The sequence below is a fragment of the Lingula anatina genome, chromosome 5, assembly GCF_051362555.1.
Source record: "Lingula anatina isolate TDL-2025a chromosome 5, LinAna3.0, whole genome shotgun sequence".
Taxonomy (NCBI): Eukaryota; Metazoa; Brachiopoda; class Lingulata; order Lingulida; family Lingulidae; genus Lingula; species Lingula anatina.
This window is the reverse complement of record NC_141771.1, coordinates 10571022-10592341: the sequence shown is the minus strand read 5'-3', so window position 1 is coordinate 10592341 and position 21320 is coordinate 10571022. Positions and strand designations below refer to the sequence as shown.

The 21320-nt window shown below is 37.8% G+C and overlaps 1 protein-coding gene across 3 annotated transcripts; it reads left to right on the top strand.

Moving 5' to 3' along the window:
• The first annotated feature begins 19 nt into the window (after positions 1-19).
• On the top strand, positions 20-8305 carry LOC106164765 (tubulin monoglutamylase TTLL4). 3 transcript variants are annotated; one of them, XM_087013455.1, is made up of 14 exons: positions 22-233; positions 514-753; positions 1065-1169; positions 1630-1715; positions 2066-2260; positions 3047-3129; positions 3498-3626; positions 4005-4115; positions 5142-5243; positions 5449-5583; positions 5731-5841; positions 6373-6481; positions 6899-7050; positions 7262-8305. In XM_087013455.1, exons 1-14 carry the CDS (start codon positions 137-139, stop codon positions 7371-7373), a joined length of 1767 nt encoding a protein of 588 aa, XP_086869581.1. In that variant the 5' UTR covers positions 22-136; the 3' UTR covers positions 7374-8305. The 3 variants fall into 3 exon arrangements, with proteins under 3 accessions (XP_086869582.1, XP_086869581.1, XP_013398234.2); XM_013542780.2 differs by having other exon boundaries at positions 6893-7050; XM_087013456.1 differs by lacking the exon at positions 1065-1169 and having other exon boundaries at positions 20-233; positions 6893-7050.
• The last annotated feature ends 13015 nt before the right edge of the window (positions 8306-21320 follow it).

Sequence of the window (21320 nt, the reverse complement as noted above, 5' to 3'; positions counted from 1 at the left end):
GCCATGTTATCTTTTGCTGATTACACGTTTGGGTCTCCGACGCCCCTGTCAACGTTATATTAGTATGCGTGTATATCTGAACGACTATATTTTTTTCTGGTACTATTCAACCACTCGCACACTTTAGGCTGAAAACATGGAGTCAGCCTTGGTGAAGATGACCAGAAGTATCATGGATTGTTGCATTTGTGTTACTGTTATACTACTTTTAGCCAACAGCGCAAATGTTTCAGGTACGTTATAGGAAAATAAGTTAGTTGATGACCATTGTATCGATATTGCTGACGAGAATATTTCAAATCCCAGTCCAGATATTCAACATTAAATAGAGAATATGGTTATCCATATTCCCATCTTTCCGGTTTGTGATTTTTCGAAAAAAAAATTAGTAAATTAAAAATATTATCTCTGTCAATGTAATCTGTCAAAATCTATTTTTAATATCATGAAAATAGGAGTTACTACACATAGTACAATGACAACAGAATCATGTTTGGACATTTTACTCAAAAGGTGAGAGTCCGACTACACATAGCGCACCATTAAACGAATGCCCGGTCAAGTTACACATAGATGGAGAGCAGGGGCCATCGGCCCGGATATCCGACTGTTCTTCAGGCAAGCCAGTGTCACTTTTTACTGAAGGAATTGCAGAGGAAATTGAAGTCAAGGACAACGTTTTACCCGCCTTAACACCAAGTTTATTTTCAAACGTGCCGCCAACAATTAACTTTGTTAGGCCCGATCAAAAAGGTAAAGGGTATTTTTGTAAGATAAGCCAACAATTTTGCCCTATCCTTTGCTTTTCGTAATTCATAGGTACATTACCGGTAGTTATAATATTTTTGTGAGGGGAATTGTAGTCTGTAAGAGGGCCAGATTTTCTTATGACTTACATCTGTGAATATTAGTGCACCAAAATGTTGTGAGTTTGATCCGCATTTCAGTACAGTATCGATCTAGGTACATAATTATATATATGTGCATATGTGTACTGGTACAGTGTATCTTGCATGTACACACGTCACACTAAATTAACATAATTATCTTATGCCATGTTTCAGTTGAGGAACTTCCCCAAACAATACGAGACCGTTTAAAGTATTATGCTAGCCCATCTTCACCTATTGCCTTTTACGTTTCTTTATCTGGGTTTACCCAAACTCAAGGTACGATTCCAAAATAACACGCAGTTACATTTTTTTACCGGTGCAGTTAATATGAACAATATACCATGCTTCCACAGGATGTTTCAGAGTGCTGTAAATGCATGCACAATTATAGCACTGTCCGCTACATGTGTAATTATAGTGCTATAAAATGTAGAAAAATTCAAACGGTACATGTACATTGTAATCCAACGGTATATTTTACATGGACAGAAAACTCTGTTACGTATTTAAACTGTGTGCACTGTATGCCAAAACAGTCTGTATAATTGATCAATATATTTCTTGTTTTCTTAGGCATTTATGTATAAACCAATCGACTGGTTTGTCTCACGTATTAATTCATTTGTTATCATTATTACGTCTACAGAAGTATGTTATTTTATTTGCTTATATTGTTTATATTTGTTTTTATTTATTTGCTTGTAATTCAATCTTTTGGTTTTACATGTACATAAAGATGTGTGGGAATACACAGTATTTTACGGTCTGCCCTATCAAATCAACATGGCGAGGGACTATCTGTCCGTCCTACCGCACCAAAAGGTGGGGAAAATCTATTCCATATTTTTGCAAATAACTAAATAGCTTCCAAAGTTCAGCTTTCTTCCTACAACTTATATGTGTAGATTATATTTATAAATGCGGAGTGTAGACAACTGTGACAGAGGGATATCATAACATCAAACTTTAAGTTGACTCAGATTGCGACATTACCTACGGCAGCGTTATTTTATTATTGAATGTTAATATAGATAATTAAGATATGCCCTTTCAATACTGAGATGACTATATGTCAAAGATGAATGTCAATTCAAAAGCACGCGCCTCAAGGCCATATGCATTGAGTAGAATTGGATGTACAATGAATGGTCATATATCACTTTCCTCTTCAGTTCAACCACATCCCAGACAGTTGGGCCTTGGGTTGCAAAGATCAACTAGGGCGTAATCTTCAAAGGTTCAAAGCAAAATACGGCGAAGAAGACTATGGGATCTTCCCAGAGACGTTTGTTTTACCAGAAGACAAGGTTGCTCTGAAGAGAGCATGGAATAGCAGCGACAAACACCGGACCTGGCTCTTGAAACCGGTTGGTATACACACAGAAATATATATTTGTCTTATATTTAATAAGAATATTTAAAATGAATTATTTATTTTACTTCGCCTTAATAAAGTGATAGAGTACAAACCAAAAGGGAATAAAAATGTAACTGTTAAGTTTATATGAGGGACTGGTTGTCCACGGACGGGGTAGAATTCACGTTTACACCCCCCCTCCCCTCCCCAGAGGTGGACATACTGGTGTGACAGGAATGTCAGTCCTAAAATTGAAAGTCCGGGGTCTCATATGATTAGCCAGGATAGGGTAGGTCGGAGTATAAGGGACGAATGTCAACCGTACAAAGCAATGGGGAACGGACATCAGTTCCTAGACATTCTTGTCGTACCGCTATCCGAACACAAAGTCATCCGATCAAAGAGGTAATATACTTTTGTTTAAACAACTTTAAAATATGATTCGTGAGCAAAAACAAATATCAGCTCACAAGTATGAATTAGGACAAGCTATAGCGTAAATAATGTACAGCCCAAGTTTGTGTCTACAGTGCCTTATAAAGATCTTCCTAAATTGTTTCATCTGGTTCCAAATTATGGTGGTAGGCGGGGTAAGTTGACCGAAAAATAGCTGATGCTTTGATAGGATGGCAATGAGTGCGTCCGTCTAGAAAAAAAATTGGTTTGTAAGTGGGCGTTCCGTGGTTTATCCACATACTCCAGTATTGGTTTATTAAATGTTTTAGCAGCGAAGAAGACACTTTACTTTGGAGAAGGTAACTTCATGTAAAACCGATTATTTCATATCTTCATACAGCCGTGCGCGTTTGGGGGAAGAGGGATTGAAGTAGTCCAAGACTGGAAGAAGGTTCCCAAAAAGGAACACACCGTTGTTCAAAGGTAAGAGGGTTATTTCAAACTACTTTAAATTAAACAGGACATAGAAATTTATGCAGTGGTTGATGTTTTTTTTTATTTTTTTTTTATTTTTTGAAACTGAATACACGGTACTTCTTAGTGCTTGTGATTTGATGGTTGCAGCTTCTTGTTATTCGATATATTAGGATGAAGTGTGTTCTTTTGCTCTCGTGCCGTTGTTTGTAAATATTATTTATACGTACATTATATGACCTGCGACTATCATTCTGTGTGCATGTATTAAGACTAAATTATAATGTATGATTAATATGAAATATATAGAAAGGATAGGCATCGAGAGTATATTTGTAACTTTAAAGTGTCTTTAATTTTATCGGTATTTCCTACAGGTATATATCCAATCCACTGTTGGTTAACGGATCCAAGATTGATTTAAGGGTATATGTCCATGTCACCAGTATTAACCCTCTTCGGATATATGTCAACCCCGAGGGTCTTGTGAGGATATCAGTTGAAAAGTAAGTGCATAAATTTTATCCCTTTCTTTTATTCCATATTAGCTACGTCCCCTCACCTCAAAATAACACAAAATAAAAAAAAAAGCGTGGTAAGCAGGTTTGTTTATTGAATTTGCAAATTCACATTTGCTTTGAATGTGTGCACATGTAGATTGTTTTTATATACTAGGATTTGGTTTGGGGTTATGCCCATCAAAACTGGTGCCATCTTTCACTGTCAGACCAAGTACTTAACCCTAGCTGAGTGCCAAGCTGGGAGACAGCAGATGCAGATAAAGGGTTGACATGTCCAAGGATGGGTTAAAACCCACGTCCACCCTGTCCATGGGTGGACACTGAGTTTCTAATTAATTATTTATCATTCTATTTCTTGTACAGGTACACTATGAAAGATATCAATAACAGGGCAATACATCTGACAAACAAAGACATCAACGATAAAAACTCGCTATACTACATGGATGAACAATTGGCAGAAGGAAATCGACGGTAAATATGCTTAGAACAACAATTAGATTAAATTAAAGGGCACGGTTGAAGCTCATAATATGTGCAAGCAAGTTTCTACTTTAGATCAGGAATATTCTCACATGCGATGCAATCATTTCCAGGGAAGTTAGATTATGGAATATTGTGTAAATACGCAGGCATTTCTTTAGAAGTGTGTACTTCTGAGAAAAGTCTCTCTGATAAATAAAACTCAAATGTACCTTTAATATTTTATCCAAACGTTGCGCATTTAGTTCAAACACTCTTGCTGGGAATGAAAGATAGAGGGGAAGCATATTCCCTCCGGTTTATTTTGAAATTTTATTTTTTATATAATTACCAAATTTATCAGTGACTACTTTTAACCAATACCATGTTACAGGAGTAGAATAAATTTCGCCAACGAAATGTCCAATAGCTGTTTAAAGAATAGTACCTGATTATTATGCGACATACAAAAGCTATTTGATCGCGTCGGCCTACCTGACGCTGGTGCATGCACCTGAAGGACAAATCCAGATATATGGATGGGCATAATGCCCCCTGCGTACAGTGTATCCCAGGGAGTTCTGATCGCATTGTAGGGATTGTACCCGATTTATCTTTTTATTGTTTAGTTTGATCATCATACCCTTGACACTGGTAAGCTAGATGGTGTTGATGGGTACCCACTGAGTATTCCTTATCTTCCCAACATTTAAATAATAATAATAATAATAATAATAATATTAAAAAAAATATATCAGCGCACCCTCAGGGACCCCATTTTCTAGATGTTAATTATATTATATAATTATTGCAAATGATCTTCAATATAACAGCATTAAAAGTATCAATGAAATAGTGCTGAAAAAAAAAAAAAAAAAAAACTCTAAGAGCGCCCCATCACCCAAGCCCACCCACCCACACACACACACACACACACAGAAGGGCCCATGTGCATCCACATTCCGCACTGATACACGGAAGCAAAGGGCGGGCAGGTTGACGTGATCCCCGGGAATTAAAATTGAGATTCTTCTTCAGATCGTTAACATGGCTGTGGGACCACTTAAAAGAGAACTATGGGGTGGAACGCAGGTCCATTTGGGACAGAATCAAAGACCTTGTCATCAAAACCGTTCTAAGGTATTGACACCCAGATTTTTTTCATTGCATTTAAGAAATGTTTTACTTAACATAGGTAGACATAATGACTTTAACCTTCCTTTTAGCTGTGAAAGCTTTTTGTTTACATCACGTATGTTTTTGATACATGATATTCTTCATTATCAATATAGGTTAACGTGTTGTTGTAATCTTATTCATGTACGTACACGTCACTTTATTTTAGTGGGGAGGATACAATGCAAAGGAGTACCCAACACTTTATTAGGAACCGGTACAGCGTGCATGAATTATTTGCCTTTGATATTCTCCTCGATGGAAACATGAAACCGTGGGTTATGGAAGTTAATGTATCACCTAGGTAAGTGGTATACACTATACTGAGTTACATTTCCAATGCTTTTCCATCTTTTCAACCAAATTATACGTTCCTCATAAGTACGTTCTAGAAATATTTTCCGGGAGGTGATTATAAGGGTTGTGTCTGAATGTATTTTTCTTCTTTTAGGTTCACGACAAATGTCTTCACTAAGTTGATAGATCCCTTGCTGACGTCTATGTTAAACCTAGCTGGTATTCAGATTCCAGCTGTAGACATGCTGCCAAATCTGAAACACAGGTAAACTATTTCATTTTTTTCCAGCGACTGAAGAGAAATCTTCAAAATTATGAAACTGAATAGCCGTGCTGAACGTCCTAAAATACATAAACCAATGGATCTTTGAGCTTTTGATAAAATTCAGTTATCATTAAAGATCTGAATCCAATGTAACAGAGTCTTAAACCGCTAAAAACCCCTTTTCCATTAGCTACATGTATTTATCAAAATAAGCAAATATGCGCTCAAGCCTGGCATCGAAGTGGGTTGAACTTCCGAGAACAAGGTATGTTGAGTTGATTGATATTTCTGGTATGTCGTCTCAAATCACACTTAAATGAAATGAGCACCGAGTAACTACATGTCTTTTGAATTGACTTTTTTCATCGGAAATGAATTGTGGCACAGAGGCTGAGCCTATACTTACTAGGTATGTCCCGGTTTTAAGAACCTTCCGATGAACACTGAAATTGGATCATACATATAAATATACGAACAGCATTACGCAGGCAATCGTATAAATGCTTTGCGCACCCACTTGTTCCTTTTTAGCCCAGAGACAGTTCCCAAGAACCTGCTCATGGACCGTAGACTGTGGACACAGCAGCTAACCGAGGAAGAAAAGGAAAAACATCAGACGTACACGACCATCACAGATCAGGTGGGGTAATCTAAGGGCCTATGTTTATGTATCGAGAGCGGAAGGTAGTCGTGTACATTGAAAACACAATCTGGCATCAAAGTCAGTGGATTTTATAAAATTTAGACAACATTTTAGAATAATGTGACTATCATTTCCTAGGGCGTAGCAGATCTTTTCAGAAATATTAACGGTCCACGTTTCGGTTGTTTTGACATGCATGTAGATCATTTCAAATTTGCAAAAAATAAATAAATAAATAAATAAATAAAAAATAACACACCAATCACCACGCCGGTGACACTCACAACGTGTAACATTTGCATAAGTCTACAAAAATTACCTCACTTTTTGATATTAGATGGCGTGACTCACAGAACCAAGTTAAATGGAATACCCCACAATACTTTTAACTGATAAATATTATCACAATTGCAGACGACACTATCTACAATACTGGATACACTCACACCCGATGATATGCGAATGTTGATTGAAACGGTGGACGAAAACAACCGAAGAGGACAATTCGAAAGGATATTCCCAACACCAGAGACTAAGATATATCACAGATTCTTTGAGCGGCCAAGGTAATGACATAGGATTTCCATCAGTATTTTTGTTTTTGCATCTTTGCTTGCACATACTATAATGTGTAATAGCATTTGGTTTATGGAAGCGGTGCTTGATATGATTAACGTGTAGGATAATCAACTCTTCTAATTAATGTAATAAGTCAAAATTCCACTTTTAGAAAGGTATTGATATCACAATCTTAATTAGTTCATTTCTTTTTTCTAGATATTACAATATTCTCCTTGACCAATGGATTCAACGTTATCATCAAAACGAAGAGGAGGGGATACAAATTCTGAAATCGCACTGCCGGGAGGAAAAACATCTTCAGCCTTAACGTGCTAAACCAAACATTTTAGTGACATGCTATTGTAATTATTTTATCATGTATATATTATCTTAAATTTAATGCCAAATTCACTCACTCGCTGCTGGAGTAGGGGTCCATGTTATAGAAAGTCTACCCTCCATTTTGTTATAACGGTTATATTTAGCCTGAGCTAAGTGGGTCAAAATCTAGGGCGAGGCTTACCTGTACAAATGAATGAGAAACGGACTTTCTGCCATGGGGGAGCTCTCTTTCACGTTACAACGGGGTGGCACATAAGGCATCCACATAATCATATAAATATTTAGCCGTGGATTGGAAGTATGTTACTTAGTAAAAGGTCTTGGGTTGAGACCGCAACGTCGGTCAGTTGTTAATGTGAGTTCCAGTATCAGGGTTATATACATTTTTCATTCTAATTCTTCTGGCTGACTAAAACACTCATTCACGCGTACGAAAACGCTCTCAAATGGGAGACGTTCGACTCGTTGTAGTATGACTTGTTACATGATTTGTTTCCAGTATGGTATTTGGGTTATTTGAAGACAACTTGAAATGCCTTCTCTAAAATCATAATCTGACATGATTATGCAGGTTTTGTCTTTAGCCTAGTAGTTGTATGATTTAACGCTCTCATTTCAATCACTGTACCTACTATGATGATGCTGACAGACAAACATGTGCATCTAAAATGCTGATTTTCTACCATGTAGTTTGATTGATAAAATTTCGATTATTTGTAGTTCTTGAGGATGGACTGTAAAACTTATCAATTTTTATCGTACCTATCCGCAACTCATACATATATAGGCTACCTGCAAAAACTATTTATCAATTAGTTCTGGTTCTGGTCTGAGAAAAAAGGCATTGAGTGTCTTTTTACATATATGATGTAAAATAAAATCTCTGGTGACACGATATGCAATAAATGAAAAAAGTGACGACGAATAATACAACTCAATTCCCTATATACTATTTTATCACTTCTCCCGCCAGGCAGCCAAGCGTCGCAAAACGTTGCGTCTATAAACAACCGATGGAACGAATCTGGAAGAAAGTCATGATATTTTGATTCAAATTAAGGCCGCACTTTTTTATTTCTATGGATGACATCCTGCGCGCGCACCGATTTTCGTCCGTTCTCCGAAAAAAAAATCACCCCCAACGCAGTCCGTTGTCGCAAACATCGTTATTGAATTTGCCGGAAAATGAGCTTTCTGCGCATGCGTATTATCGCCACTTGGAAATATGTCCGCTTTGCCGTCAAATTCATCTCTAGGATTACTTTCAAATTACAGGACAATTAAAGTCATAAAGAAAATGGGGGCCGTCGTTTTGGATTGGTATGCCATTGATATTGGGCATGGAGATATCACCTTTTTACAATTATACGAAAGGCTGGCGACGGCCAGCGATTATCGCCCGGAACATTTCAGTGACATTCTGTCCAAAGCAGCACATACCAGGTTTTTTTGTAGCGAAAAAAGGGTCGACAAGGGCGTCGAAGAATTTGGTGGGCTGAAGGTCGGACAGGCCACCCGACATTTTGGCTGCTTCGTGTGAGTCGAAGTATGCAAAATGGCACCGACCGAAATGACCTTTAATAGATTTGGTAGTATTAAGCATATCTTTGCATCATTTTATATATATAAGGCATGTGCGCATATATATATATATATATATATATATATATATATATATATATATATATATATATATATATATATATATATATATGCACGTCCAGCGGTATATAAGGCATGTGCGTATATATACCGTATAGCTAAAAAAAAACACGACTATTGGTACGCGTATGATCGGTAACTGATTTAATTCTCGTAAAATTACCATCCGCCCCCTTCCTTATGAATAGGTATTACTTTATTAATACAATGCAACCGTCGTGTAGCCGCATGTTAGAAGACAATGTTTGAATACGCACAGCAGTAGGAGGCCGCTACCCCTTCCCAGCAAGGAGTCAACTAAGCCGCAGGTTAGAAGACAATGCGTGATTACTCACAGCAGTAGGAGGCCGCTACCGCTCCCCAGCAAGGAGTCAACACAGCAGCGCGTAACCCGGGCTTAATTAGGGGTTATTAGCTGTCCACTCATGATCGGTATTGTTCGTCTTGATTGCAGCACACTTCCTACTCACTATTGGTTCGACCGCCTCTTCTTTAAATGCTCTCTCAAACCTTTCCTCAGTCAGCCGAGAATGGAAACACGTTTATCTGCCGATAAACTACGTCGTTGATGTATTATTCGGCATCATTCTACAGTGGGTCATAAGGCTCTATCTATGATTTTTTTCGTCTCGCATTTTACCAGATTAAGCTGACGCTCGAAAACTAAATTTAATGAATAATTTTCTCACGTGCACCGTATCCAGCTAATTTTACGACAATAACTACCACGGCACCTCCGCCATTTGCAATTGTAGACGAACCACGTGTTTCCAACTGATAGGCCAATACAACTATACCAGACCCATTGTACGAGAAAAGACCGTTTATATTTAATGAATTAAAAAACATTTGAGGATTGCGATTTTCTATTGATATACTATCGATGGTATCCCTGTATTAAATCATAGTGTAGCATGACTCGTATCACAAGATGGCCTTAGAAATGAAGTAGGCCTAAGACATTCCTACACTCTGATAGTTTTTAGTCTATTATTAACCCTAATGTCGTTGCTTGTCATTCATTCTAGAACTCTCTGAGCCATCGCAAAGTTATTTGCCGGGACATTTAAAGGCTACTTCTTAACGGATTTTTTTTTTATTTGCACTGAGTCCAAAATGTTCGAGGACGTCTCTGTCGTTATCGCCGTTTCTCGGACGCAGTCCCAGACAAAGGATCGGAAAGTTTCTAAATAAAAGAACTTATAAATGCTGCCACTAGCCATCCTTATTGTTCCTAAGTAAAGAGAGGTGATAATGATCTGTTCTTTCTTCTAGCTTAGTCTGTCGACTAAAATGAACAAGGTTAGGCCTACAATGCAACCACCTATTATCACGACCATTAATGAGGTTCTTTGCTACACTCCCTTTCTTCATGATCGCAAAACCAGTGGGGTGCTGTGTTTTAAATATATAAAAAAGGGTCTCGCGAGGTGAAGCTATAATAATGAACTAAAAAAATCCAATGAATAGGCCTATCTAATAAACCATGAAGCACGTAGTCTAGTCCTCTTCTTTGACCGACATCACATTTTTACATTCTTTGTTTTAATAAGAGGACGAACGTGGTCTAATATGTCTTTTGGTGGTGATTTTGCTCGAAGTAGCGGAGTCAAGTAAATCGGTGATTTACCGTTGGTAAGAGTAGCAATCATCGCTCCTGCGTCCTCATAGATTACTTTCTAATCACCCGTAATTAACGCAGTCAGGAATAAGCGCTCAAATAGGGGTTTTTGTATCAGGGAAAATTTTAGTATTAATCTTATGTTATTATGTATCTGTATTATGTAATCATGTAACTCATTTTCCCAAGGCAACCACCAATTATGACGACCATTAATGAAGTTCTCTGCTACACTCTCTTCTCATGATCACTTGCTCGATCGTGAAACCCTGGAGGTGTTGTATATATATTTGGGGTAGTTTACTATAGCATGCTACACTCTCCTCATGATCAGCTGTTCGATCGTGAAATCTGGAGTGAAACCCATGGTTTATCTAACAATGGTTTAAATAAATAAAAAGGGTGTCACGGAGGTGAAGCTGCTTAACTCATAAGAATAATGAACGAAAAAATACGATGAACATTTAATAAACCACGAAGCACGTATGTTTTGACCGTTATCGCCTTTTTTACATAAGATGTCTCAACAAGAAGGCAGATGTAGTCCAATTTGTCTTTTGTTGGTGATTCTGCTTCAGGTGGCTGAGATTAGTTGATCGGTGATGCACCGTTGGTAAGAGTAGCAATCATCACTCCTGCGCTCTAACGGATTACTTTCCAACCCCCCATAATTAACGCAGCCAGGAATAGGCGCTGAAATAGGGGGTATTAAATCAGGAATTAATTTTTGTAATTATGTATCCGTAAAATAAGAATCGTAACATTATCACGTATTTTTCCCGATGGAAAATATCATAATTTTTGCACACTGATCGAATTATAAAGAAAATCTCCAGATGTAAACAAAGGTCAGTCAAGTATCACTCATCCCAGGCTGCAGGGCAGATATAGAGAATTGAATGAAGCGCCAGTGATCTGGCAACCCTACAAATTTGTCATAATGATTCATGGGCAAACAATAGAAGCATGAAATTAACACCTTTTACAGTGTGAATGACGACACCTTATGAGGCTTTTGTTTCTTCCCCTGGGTTGTTATTACAAAGTAAGTATGTTGACGTAAGTGTGTTGACTTTTGCGTGTTCAAAGGAACAATGGAAATGTCATTTCAAAACAAAGAGCCACATTTCCCTACTAAGGTGGCCAAAATATTGTCAATGAAACGCAAAAAAGACAAAATCACCAGCTGTTACTGACTGAGTCTAACTCAAATGCAAAAAGGTACGCACAGCGACAAAGCGCTATTGTAAACAATGACCTGACGATGAGATTAATAAGATGTATAAAATGACTATTTGTACTATAAAACTGTACCCCTGCCCCTACTTGTATATTATTACATACACAAGGCCACCCAATACCAGAGTTACAGATTGATTTTTCATTACACAGTCTCTTGCACTGAAGAAAAATACTCATAATTAATTTGCGGCCCTAGTAGAGGGTCTTCTCTCGCTTTCTCTCAAATCAAAATAAACTAGCAAACATGAAAATTGGCAAAATGTATTAGAATGTAAAGTGTTGCGAACCCTTTAAACAAGGTGAATGGTAATATGCACGTTTAGACAAATTTTAATTTTAATTTCAATTAAATTTAATTTTAATTAAAATTGATATTACCAAAATTAGTAAATGTCGTTTGCGTCATGTATCAATATTTTTGCGCATAATAGTACCTACGTTATAAACATTCAGCAAAGATATTTGGAAGGCCGCTCTTTTGTTGTTTATATCAAAGGAAAACTATTTGATACCCATCGTATGAATCATTATACCATGATAAGAGATTAGCATACTAATTTATGTCCCCAGTAATAATAACTTTAACAATAACAACCAACCTCCCTACTGTGCTTTCCGTTGCAAATACAATTAGCCACGACTGTTTTATATATTAATAGATATTTTTTAATAATGACAATTTCAAAATCTTCAAAAGTACCGACAGGAACACGAACTCCCGTCGGATAGGTTGCAGAGGACTCAACGACGTTAACCGTTGTTCCACCAATTCTATTGTTCACACATGCAGATATCGACAGCTCTGTATTGCCGCGCATGCCGAAGCTTTGCGGAAATTGACGAAGGCTAGGAAAATTCTTCAAAATATACTTTTATTACATTTAATCAAATCCAGACTATCTCCCACTGCCTTGAGGTATGGCTAAAGGCTTTCAGTTGTCATCAGACTTTGTAATTTGGGAGAAAAAAGTGAAACAGTAACTTCTGGTGATGAATAATAGGTAATAGTGCTGCAAGGTGTTGTTTTTTATCCCTGATGTACGAGTAGCTTTTTCTACAGTTTCTATAATTCTCTTAACGTATGAAAATATGCAGGTTTTCTGATATAATAAGACTTTGATAAAATCAAAACCAATAATACTTTTAAAGTCGAGAGTCGGGATAAATATCGGCAAGGTGGAGATACGTCCCGCCGGCGCTTCCGCATCAGCAAGACTGAAGGACGCAAGTTACAAAGCAAAACATGTTTAGTCAAGTTAAAGACTTAATTACCGGTTTAACTTCGGCGGCAGTGCCTACTGCTGTGAGCAACATGCGCTGTCCATCGTAATCCCCCTATCATTAACTCTGTCGGGGACGTGCGCATTAGCGCGTCTGATGTAGACAGCGTGTGCTATTAAAGTGACCGGGGACTTATTAGCTATAGTGTATATATATATATATATATATATATATATATATATATATATATATATATATGCACGTCCAGCGGTGGGTGATCATCTTTGAAAGTCTGTCAAAATATTCTTATGCGTTTGAGTACAATGGGGGTGATTTCATGTGAAAGGTGATAGATTTTTCTTGTTACAACAAAAAATTTTGTTAACAACTTTCTATCGTATAATATACCTGTGCATATCATCTTATTTTAGCGGGGAGGATACACTGCAAAGGAGTACCCAACAGTTTATTAGGAACCGGTACAGCGTGCATGAATTATTTGCCTTTGATATTATTCTCGATGGAAACATGAAACCGTGGGTTATGGAAGTTATGTATCACCTAGGTAAGTGGTATACACTTTAGGAAATAGTGAGCTACAGGTAGACTACTTTACTTATTACACCATTTCATAATGTCAAAGATGATCCAATGGCAGAGGAAATAACAGAACACCCTTTATATCGAATGTGCCTGCATATACCGGTATTACTTTCGTTTTGAGTTTATTTAGTAGCTGAGCAAAGTATACAGGTTGTAAATCATATGACCCAGCAACACGCAAAGTTCTGAAGCACGCGATAACATCATAACAGGGTTACTACTTAATATGGAATATTATTTTTTGGCGAGTAAATTTTCTACAAAATATTTATTTTCTCTCTAACTACTTTAAATCCCAAACTGAAGTGTCACTCCATGTGTAGCCTGGTGTGGTACCTAATTACCACACAACTCTCAAAACAATTAATGCATGCAGTTGCATGTTCTGTGGTCAGAAATGTGAGGGGTGGTCTTTTCGACAATTTCTGCCCTTGTATAAAACGCATGGGTTTGGCCAATCTTGTGAGTGTATTTAGAGAAGCTACGAAGGGATCGCTCTGAAACTTGACAGGTACCTTAGTGAAGATATGGTTCGATAGTTAAGCAACGCAGCTTTCTATGGGATTCTTGCTCTCAGAGAAAATGGCCAGAAACGGACAGCCATTGCCAGGCAATGCAACATTTATCAGGAACCGTTAGTAAATTAAGTCCTCCAAAGAAATGCTACAACAAAGGCACCTACTCCAATACCTCGACCAGGGTGTCCGCGTATCACACCAAGAAGACAGAATCGCCTTTTCCTTAGAGTGCGCCGTGCTGGTCGTACAAAAACAATCAGTGTCCTCAGAAAAGAGTGGCAGAATGTCATTCAAACGCCCGTTTCAAGGTCACTCGTGAACAAGAGATTACTGCAAGGCGGTTATTTTACACGAAAACCAGTAGGGAAACTACTGTTAACAGCAGGTCATATACAGCGACGTCTGCAATGGGATGGGGACCACGTGCGTTTGCAGCCAAAACACTGTTATGCAGTACGATGATTGTGTACTGCCTAGGGTGCAAGCAGGGGGTGGTAACGTCTCTGTTTGGGGAGCATTTCATGTCGGTGTCCAGAACCAGTTGGTTTGTCTGGGAGGCAACCTCAACCAGGGTTCCTACAGAGACATTCTACAGCAAACAATGCTTCGATTTGTAAGAGTCAACTTCAGGAACAACTTAGTGTACCAAGACGACTGCGCAACCCCACATCGAGCTCGCAGAATCACTGTTTTTCGTCGAAACCAATGGGTTCAGCAACTGCCCTGGGCCTGCAAACTCCCCAGATATGAACCCAATTGAAAATCTGTGGGCAGAAGTAACACACAGAATTAATAGCTATGGTCATCGGCCGGTAAATAGTGATAAACTGCGACAGACAAATATCAGTGCGTGGAATGATATTCCCATCCAAACTCTAAAAAACTTGTCACAGGGTATGCCATGTAGGATGAGGGCGCTGCAAGCGGCTGTTGGAGGTAATACTCGCTATTGATGACTTTTCATGATTTGCTGTAATGTGTTCTCTGACTGTGTAACATATCACTGTCCGGAGGCTATCATTTTCTTTAATTCTTAGCTTAAAATTAATACTAACATCAAACTTTTGATATGGTTTTCTGGGGGTGTTCTTTTCTTTTGAATGATATCTTTTGTCAGATTTGATATAATTGGCCAAAATATCTCACAATAGAAGACTGGATATTTTTCTCACTCAATGAAATACTTTTTTGATGAATCAAGCCAAAAAAATTTTAATCAGCACTCAAAAATAATAATGATAAAAATATTCCATATTAAGTAGTAACCCTGTATGTTTTGGCATTATGAAGATAATTTATGTAGAAACAACACTTTTATATGCCTGATATGTGTGTCATAATATTTTATACCCCGTCAGAGGTGTTTTTTTTCTTTCTTTCTTTTTTTTCTTTTTTTTTTTTTGGGGGGAGGGGGGTCAAATTAGGTGTACACTACTTTTTGTGTTGAGTCATAGCGTGTGGACACGCATAGGGGTGATTGCATGGGATAGGGGTCCTTCGCTGGTATGAGTTTGGGGGTCCACCCCCAAGACATTTTTGAAAAAATTATGTCTAAAATGCTTTAATTTATTGTCATTAAAATTAAAGATAGGTCCTCCAAAATGAAAGCTGGACCAGCTAGCCCACTGTGTGTGCAAATCTATGACAACGCTTAAATGTCTTCTAAGAAAATGTCGAAAAATTAACCGTAAAATGTTGTTATTCGGTGACATTTATACTAATGATTGGGACTGGAAAAAGTTATTTATTTTCCAAAAAGGATCTACAACGTTCTTAATATACCATCATTTTTATTTCTATCTTTTAAAAAAATTAATATCTGTACGCGTACTGCCACAGGGGAGTAGATTTTTTGCATGCTTAAATTAAGGCAGCAATTACGTATGCTACATCTACGTCCGAACTCAAAGAGTATGGTGTCAACGGCAGATGTTACGTTGCCCGTTTGCGAATTTTCCTTAACTCGACATTGGTAGAAACGCGCACCTGCCTTGTCAAACACACGAACCAACCGTTCATCAAACAGACGTCTGTTGCATGTGAAGCCCTTTGTCGGACGCCAGTTTATACGTTCTATTTCTACAAACAAACGTTGTGTGATCGTCCTTATATTGTAGAGTATAGCCTGGCAGTCTTTTCCGTCGTTCACATAGCCAGGAGGACAGATTTCCTGCTGATTTGAGTGTTGCAAATACATTAGAGAGAAAAAGGCAATCAGCAAGCTGAACTCAAAATAACCATAGGTCGGAACAACGTTAGAATTATCCTTGTACAAACAAAATGCACGTTTGAAAATGTGTCCCTGACCTTCATACCAACATTTTGGTATGCTTTGCCAATCGTCTGAAATACTAAATAAAATAAAATAAAATAAAATAAAAAGGGCCCCTTCTGTTACGCGGGACTCTCTGATATATGACATTGGTTACATATTTATAAGCATCTATATATAGTGGGGAATGCACTTTGGTACTGTAATGGATTGATGGTTGCAAAACTATGATTAGAATTACTGAAGCACGGATATTAAATAGATTATACATCGTGTCCTTCAAAGAAATACATGAGCATTTTGATACAAAATCATCAGTCGACTTGCGTGCTGTTTAAGAAAAATAATGAGTTTTTAGTAACTGAAACGGGCACACTAAGTGTGAACTGTCTCAAAAATACGTTATTATAAAATATTAAATATACTTTTACCGGCAACTCATCGTTCAAGCTTGGATTGGAATCTTCTTTTAGATCCTGAACATTCAATAGCGCTCTGAAAGAAAGACCCACCAGTTTCGAGTCAGTGTTTGGTAGTCCATCTCCTTGGTCATCTGAAATACAATGTGTAAATAAATACATAAAAATCAAAAACGAAGGAAAATAATTATTTATATCTATATAATGTAAAATAATGAAAATAATAATAATAATAATAATAATAATAATAATAATAATAATAATAATAACTAGAAAAGCCCTCCGAGAGCGCAGACCTCCGCCAAGGCAGTAATTTTTGATTATTATTGATTATTGATTGATTATTAATCACCACCAAAAACTAATCATCTGTTCCTTGGCCCACTTTTGACAGTTCCTGAAACTTTCATTAAAATCGGTCTATAACTTTTTGAGTTATGTTGATGACAAACAGACAAACAGGGGTGAAAACATAACCTCCTTGGCGGAGGTAATAATAATAATAATAATAATAATAATAATAATAATAATTATTATTATTATTATTATTATTATTATTAGGACAACTCGAAAAAATGTATGAGCTGAGGGTCGATAATTTGTCGAGATTACCGAAACACAGAGTATTATAATTGCTTTGTTACACGACAATTTTGAATGCAAGACAAATGGAAATCAAATCAGGGAGTTTTCCGAAATACAAAGTCTATGACTGTTTTGTTACATGATCGCAAATTTTGAAAAAGAAAAAAAAAAAACACTCTAAGTGTTACGTAATGTCGCAACCAGCCATGCACGCCCCGACCCCATGGTTACGTAGTGTCACAGCCAGCCGTACATGTTTCAAATTGTGCAAATGAAAGAAAATAGCACAATGTCGTTACATTATTTCACGAAATTGTTATCTTTGCACATGAATTTTTTCATTTTCTAGAGAGAAACGGACGTTGGGGGGGGGGGGTTACAAGTTTTTTGAGGAAGTTGTAGTTTTAAAGCATTTCCTGCTGTCCAAATAGATATTTTTGCGGGGGACGGGGAGGAGGGGGTTATGTCTCATATGACATTTGCTTTTATAATTTTCATGAGGAAATGGGTGCTTGCTCTCGCTTCATATGTATCTACAAATGATTCAAAAAAGGCAATGCTAGTCTTGAGATGTTAATCTCAGTGTCACCCATGGTATATATTTAAATTTTACACTTAATCTTTGAAATAAAAAAAAAAATTGTAAGGGAACGTTGCATATCTTACCTGGACAGTGTGTCGTCCCTGTGTAACAAACCATGCAATGGTAATTTCTGTATACCTCTTTGAAACCAATATCAAGGTTACGAATGACGGGATTTGTGTACGCCATGCAGGCCTTTTGCAGAGGTGTGTCTGGAGGATATGGGTAATGGGCCTGCGTCAAAGTGTTATTGATAAGGTTATAAGGGCATGGACTTAAGTCATCGTTCGCTCCATCTCTGAAGCAAAACCTTACATGCCACTCCGGCTTTGGTTCAAAATATCCCTTACACTCTCTAAAGCCCCAAAGTTTCTCTAGAACACAGCTGGATGAAGAGCAAGTAAGAAATGATTCTAACGGTATGTTCTTGCATTGGACTTGGAACCGCCAGGGGACTCCACGGTCTCCAACCCCGTTGCAAACTGCACAGTCTTTGTTCCTGTACGTTATCATGGCATCCAGATCAGTGACTGGCTGGAGCAATGTTACGTTTTCGTCGAACAAAACTTCAGAATTATACATGCAGCTCGAACGTTGATGGTCCTGTGGCCACATTGGGGGACACGAATCCACCATCCATGCACTGGAGCCGTGGTTCATATAGGCAGTCTCCTGTACATGTACAGTCAATGGAGAGACGAACGGAATACTTCTACAGGAACTGACATTGGCAACCAACACGGGACCAGGGGGATGAAGCGCCCAAACACTGCCATTCTGGTTTGAAATCTGATGTCTTAAAGGTGGTGCGGATGGCGTAGTGTAGTTGACGTCTTCATTAGGTTCCAATTCTTCTGAGGCAGCACACATCTCCCCAGTAAATGCGTTACCATAGCAACAGTCATTTAACAGGTGACAAATGTCGTCACAGTAGCAGTGGACCTTGATGCCGAATTTTTTGCCCGACACAGTTCCTCCACAGAGCCATCTATGAGGCCGAAGAGTGCCCGAGGCTTGTCCGTCTGTGTAGGAGGACGACTGCGCCTTAGTGATAAAGGGGGTTGATAGCATGATTATTACCAAAAATGCCCGGTAAGAATTCATGTTCTTGTTGAAACTTCGAACTTCCTTGGCAATGCTGAGCTCATATGTAAAAGCACAAAAACAAGGGCACTTATATACACCTGTGAAATTATAAAACTGCTACATGCACTTCAGTCAACCGTGTTCTGGAAAAGGCACATCATGTAAAGTACAACACGTGTGTCACGAAATGCCACTTGATGAACACATTAATTTCAGGAGATAGGCGTGGGTATTATTTTTCCACTAATGTTTCGATTGTGGTATTCTCTAATTTCATCGTGGCTGCGTAGAAATGCATTTAAAGCCCTGTTTCGTGAAAGTGATGTATCATCGCGCATTCGAGAGCTCTAAGGTACATAAACTGTCAAACAAACAACGACATAAAACGTTCACAACTACGGGAAAAATACCCATGTTTACTTGTATCATCATAATTCGGGCCCCATTGCCACCGACACCATCTGCCTTCTCTGCGGTGTTTGTACGAGTACTAAATGGCAGTACTCGCCCAATCAGCAGCTTTTTGTAATCTACTTAAGACATAAAAGTGTGTGTAAATCTATTAAGCTGATCGCACTGCTCAGCAAGAATCCCAGCAAAGTCGTATCGATATGCGTAGACCGATGCTGTCTATAGGAACAGCGCCTCAATTAAGTTGCGATAAAAACATTGATCTCATTATATGGACTCCGGGTGGGCGTCCTCAAACAACAGCCGAATCCTTAGTTTCGCTCACCGTTTGTACTTAAATGTACATATGAACAGAGCGTAGGTTCCCACTATTACATTTAAACCACGTAGTTTCTTATACAATTAACTCAAATAAATTCGACATGCTAAGAGATAAACTGAATAAATCACTCGATAAGCAATAAAAGAGCTTTAGACTATTGCTTTCTTTAAATTTTTGGTCATAAATTTAACCTATTTATCTGACCTACTTTTCTGCATGCCCTCTTTATATACAGCATACAGCATACAGAAAGCTAGCAGAAAAATCCGTTCAAATATCACTTTCGGGTAATATTAATTTTCTTAGTTATACTATTTGAAACAATATGCTGGCATTTGGTCGTTTTTTTGGTGGCAAAATATTGGCTTCATATGCATCTTTAAACATGTAACATGTACTTCTCATTAGTGTAGAAAAACGATGCGTAACGGTATGCATCGCCCCCCCCCCCAAAAAAAAAAAAAAAGAAAAAAAAAAAGAAATGAAATTGGTAAAAATAGGAGGGAAATGGCAGTACTGCAGTATTCTGTTATCATATGCGATAAATATCCCCCTTAATTATTTTAAAGCCGCTGCATCTTCTATTCGTCAGAGGCTCCCGGGCAGATCGGTCTCTGGAGTTTCCCTGTACCTACATCAGTGTAACTGTTGTATTCAACGACATTGTTATCAATTTTCTGTCGAGAAAAATTAGACCGATTACATCACTGATGACAGTTAATGGGTTTCCTTATATACAGGTAGAATGTTGAATAGGCAAATCGTGATAATGTGTTAAAATCACTTGTGTAGGTAATGGAGGCCTTTTGTCATTTTATCTTAATTATGTAATAGTCAGCGAGAAGCGTGATGTTACAGGTGCTAAGTATGAGGAGGTATCACAATACATTTACAAGTATTATCCATTGCATCATGAAAATAAAGCTTAATTTGAAGTAAATTCTCCTTTTCCTCGGTCTAGTCTATACCAGAGATCTTTTCCAGCTCTCCAGCTGTTATAAAAAATTGAGCACTTTTGCCTTCACCTTAGAATTCATTTATTTTCTTTTTCTTTACCAAATTTTATGGTGATCTCGGTAATGATTTGCTACCCAAATGAATAAGTTTGGAAATCCAATTGAAAGTATTGGTTTGGTTTTTCAAGATGTTTCAACGTTTACTAAAATTATCTTCAGATCACGCATGTTTTTCTTCAGCCTCTTAGTTGAAGGGTTAAACGTTCTTATTCCAATCTCTCTCTCTCTCTCTCTCTCTCTCTCTCTCTCTCTCAGTTAATTACAAGTTTCTATCATGCAGTGATGTAGCCCGTTTGAGTTATAAATTTGCAATTTTTGCAGTACTTAGTTTTTATTGTACCTATCCACAACTATTTTCATTAACATCTAGGG

Excerpts from the sequence above, each read along its gene's own strand:
- LOC106164765 (XM_013542780.2), top strand. The coding sequence starts at position 137 with ATGGAGTCAGCCTTGGTGAAGATGACCAGAAGTATCATGGATTGTTGC. Across the intron at positions 754-1,064 it reads TGTTAGGCCCGATCAAAAAG|TTGAGGAACTTCCCCAAACA; the intron begins GTAAAGGGTATT and ends GCCATGTTTCAG. Across the intron at positions 3,627-4,004 it reads GTGAGGATATCAGTTGAAAA|GTACACTATGAAAGATATCA; the intron begins GTAAGTGCATAA and ends TTTCTTGTACAG.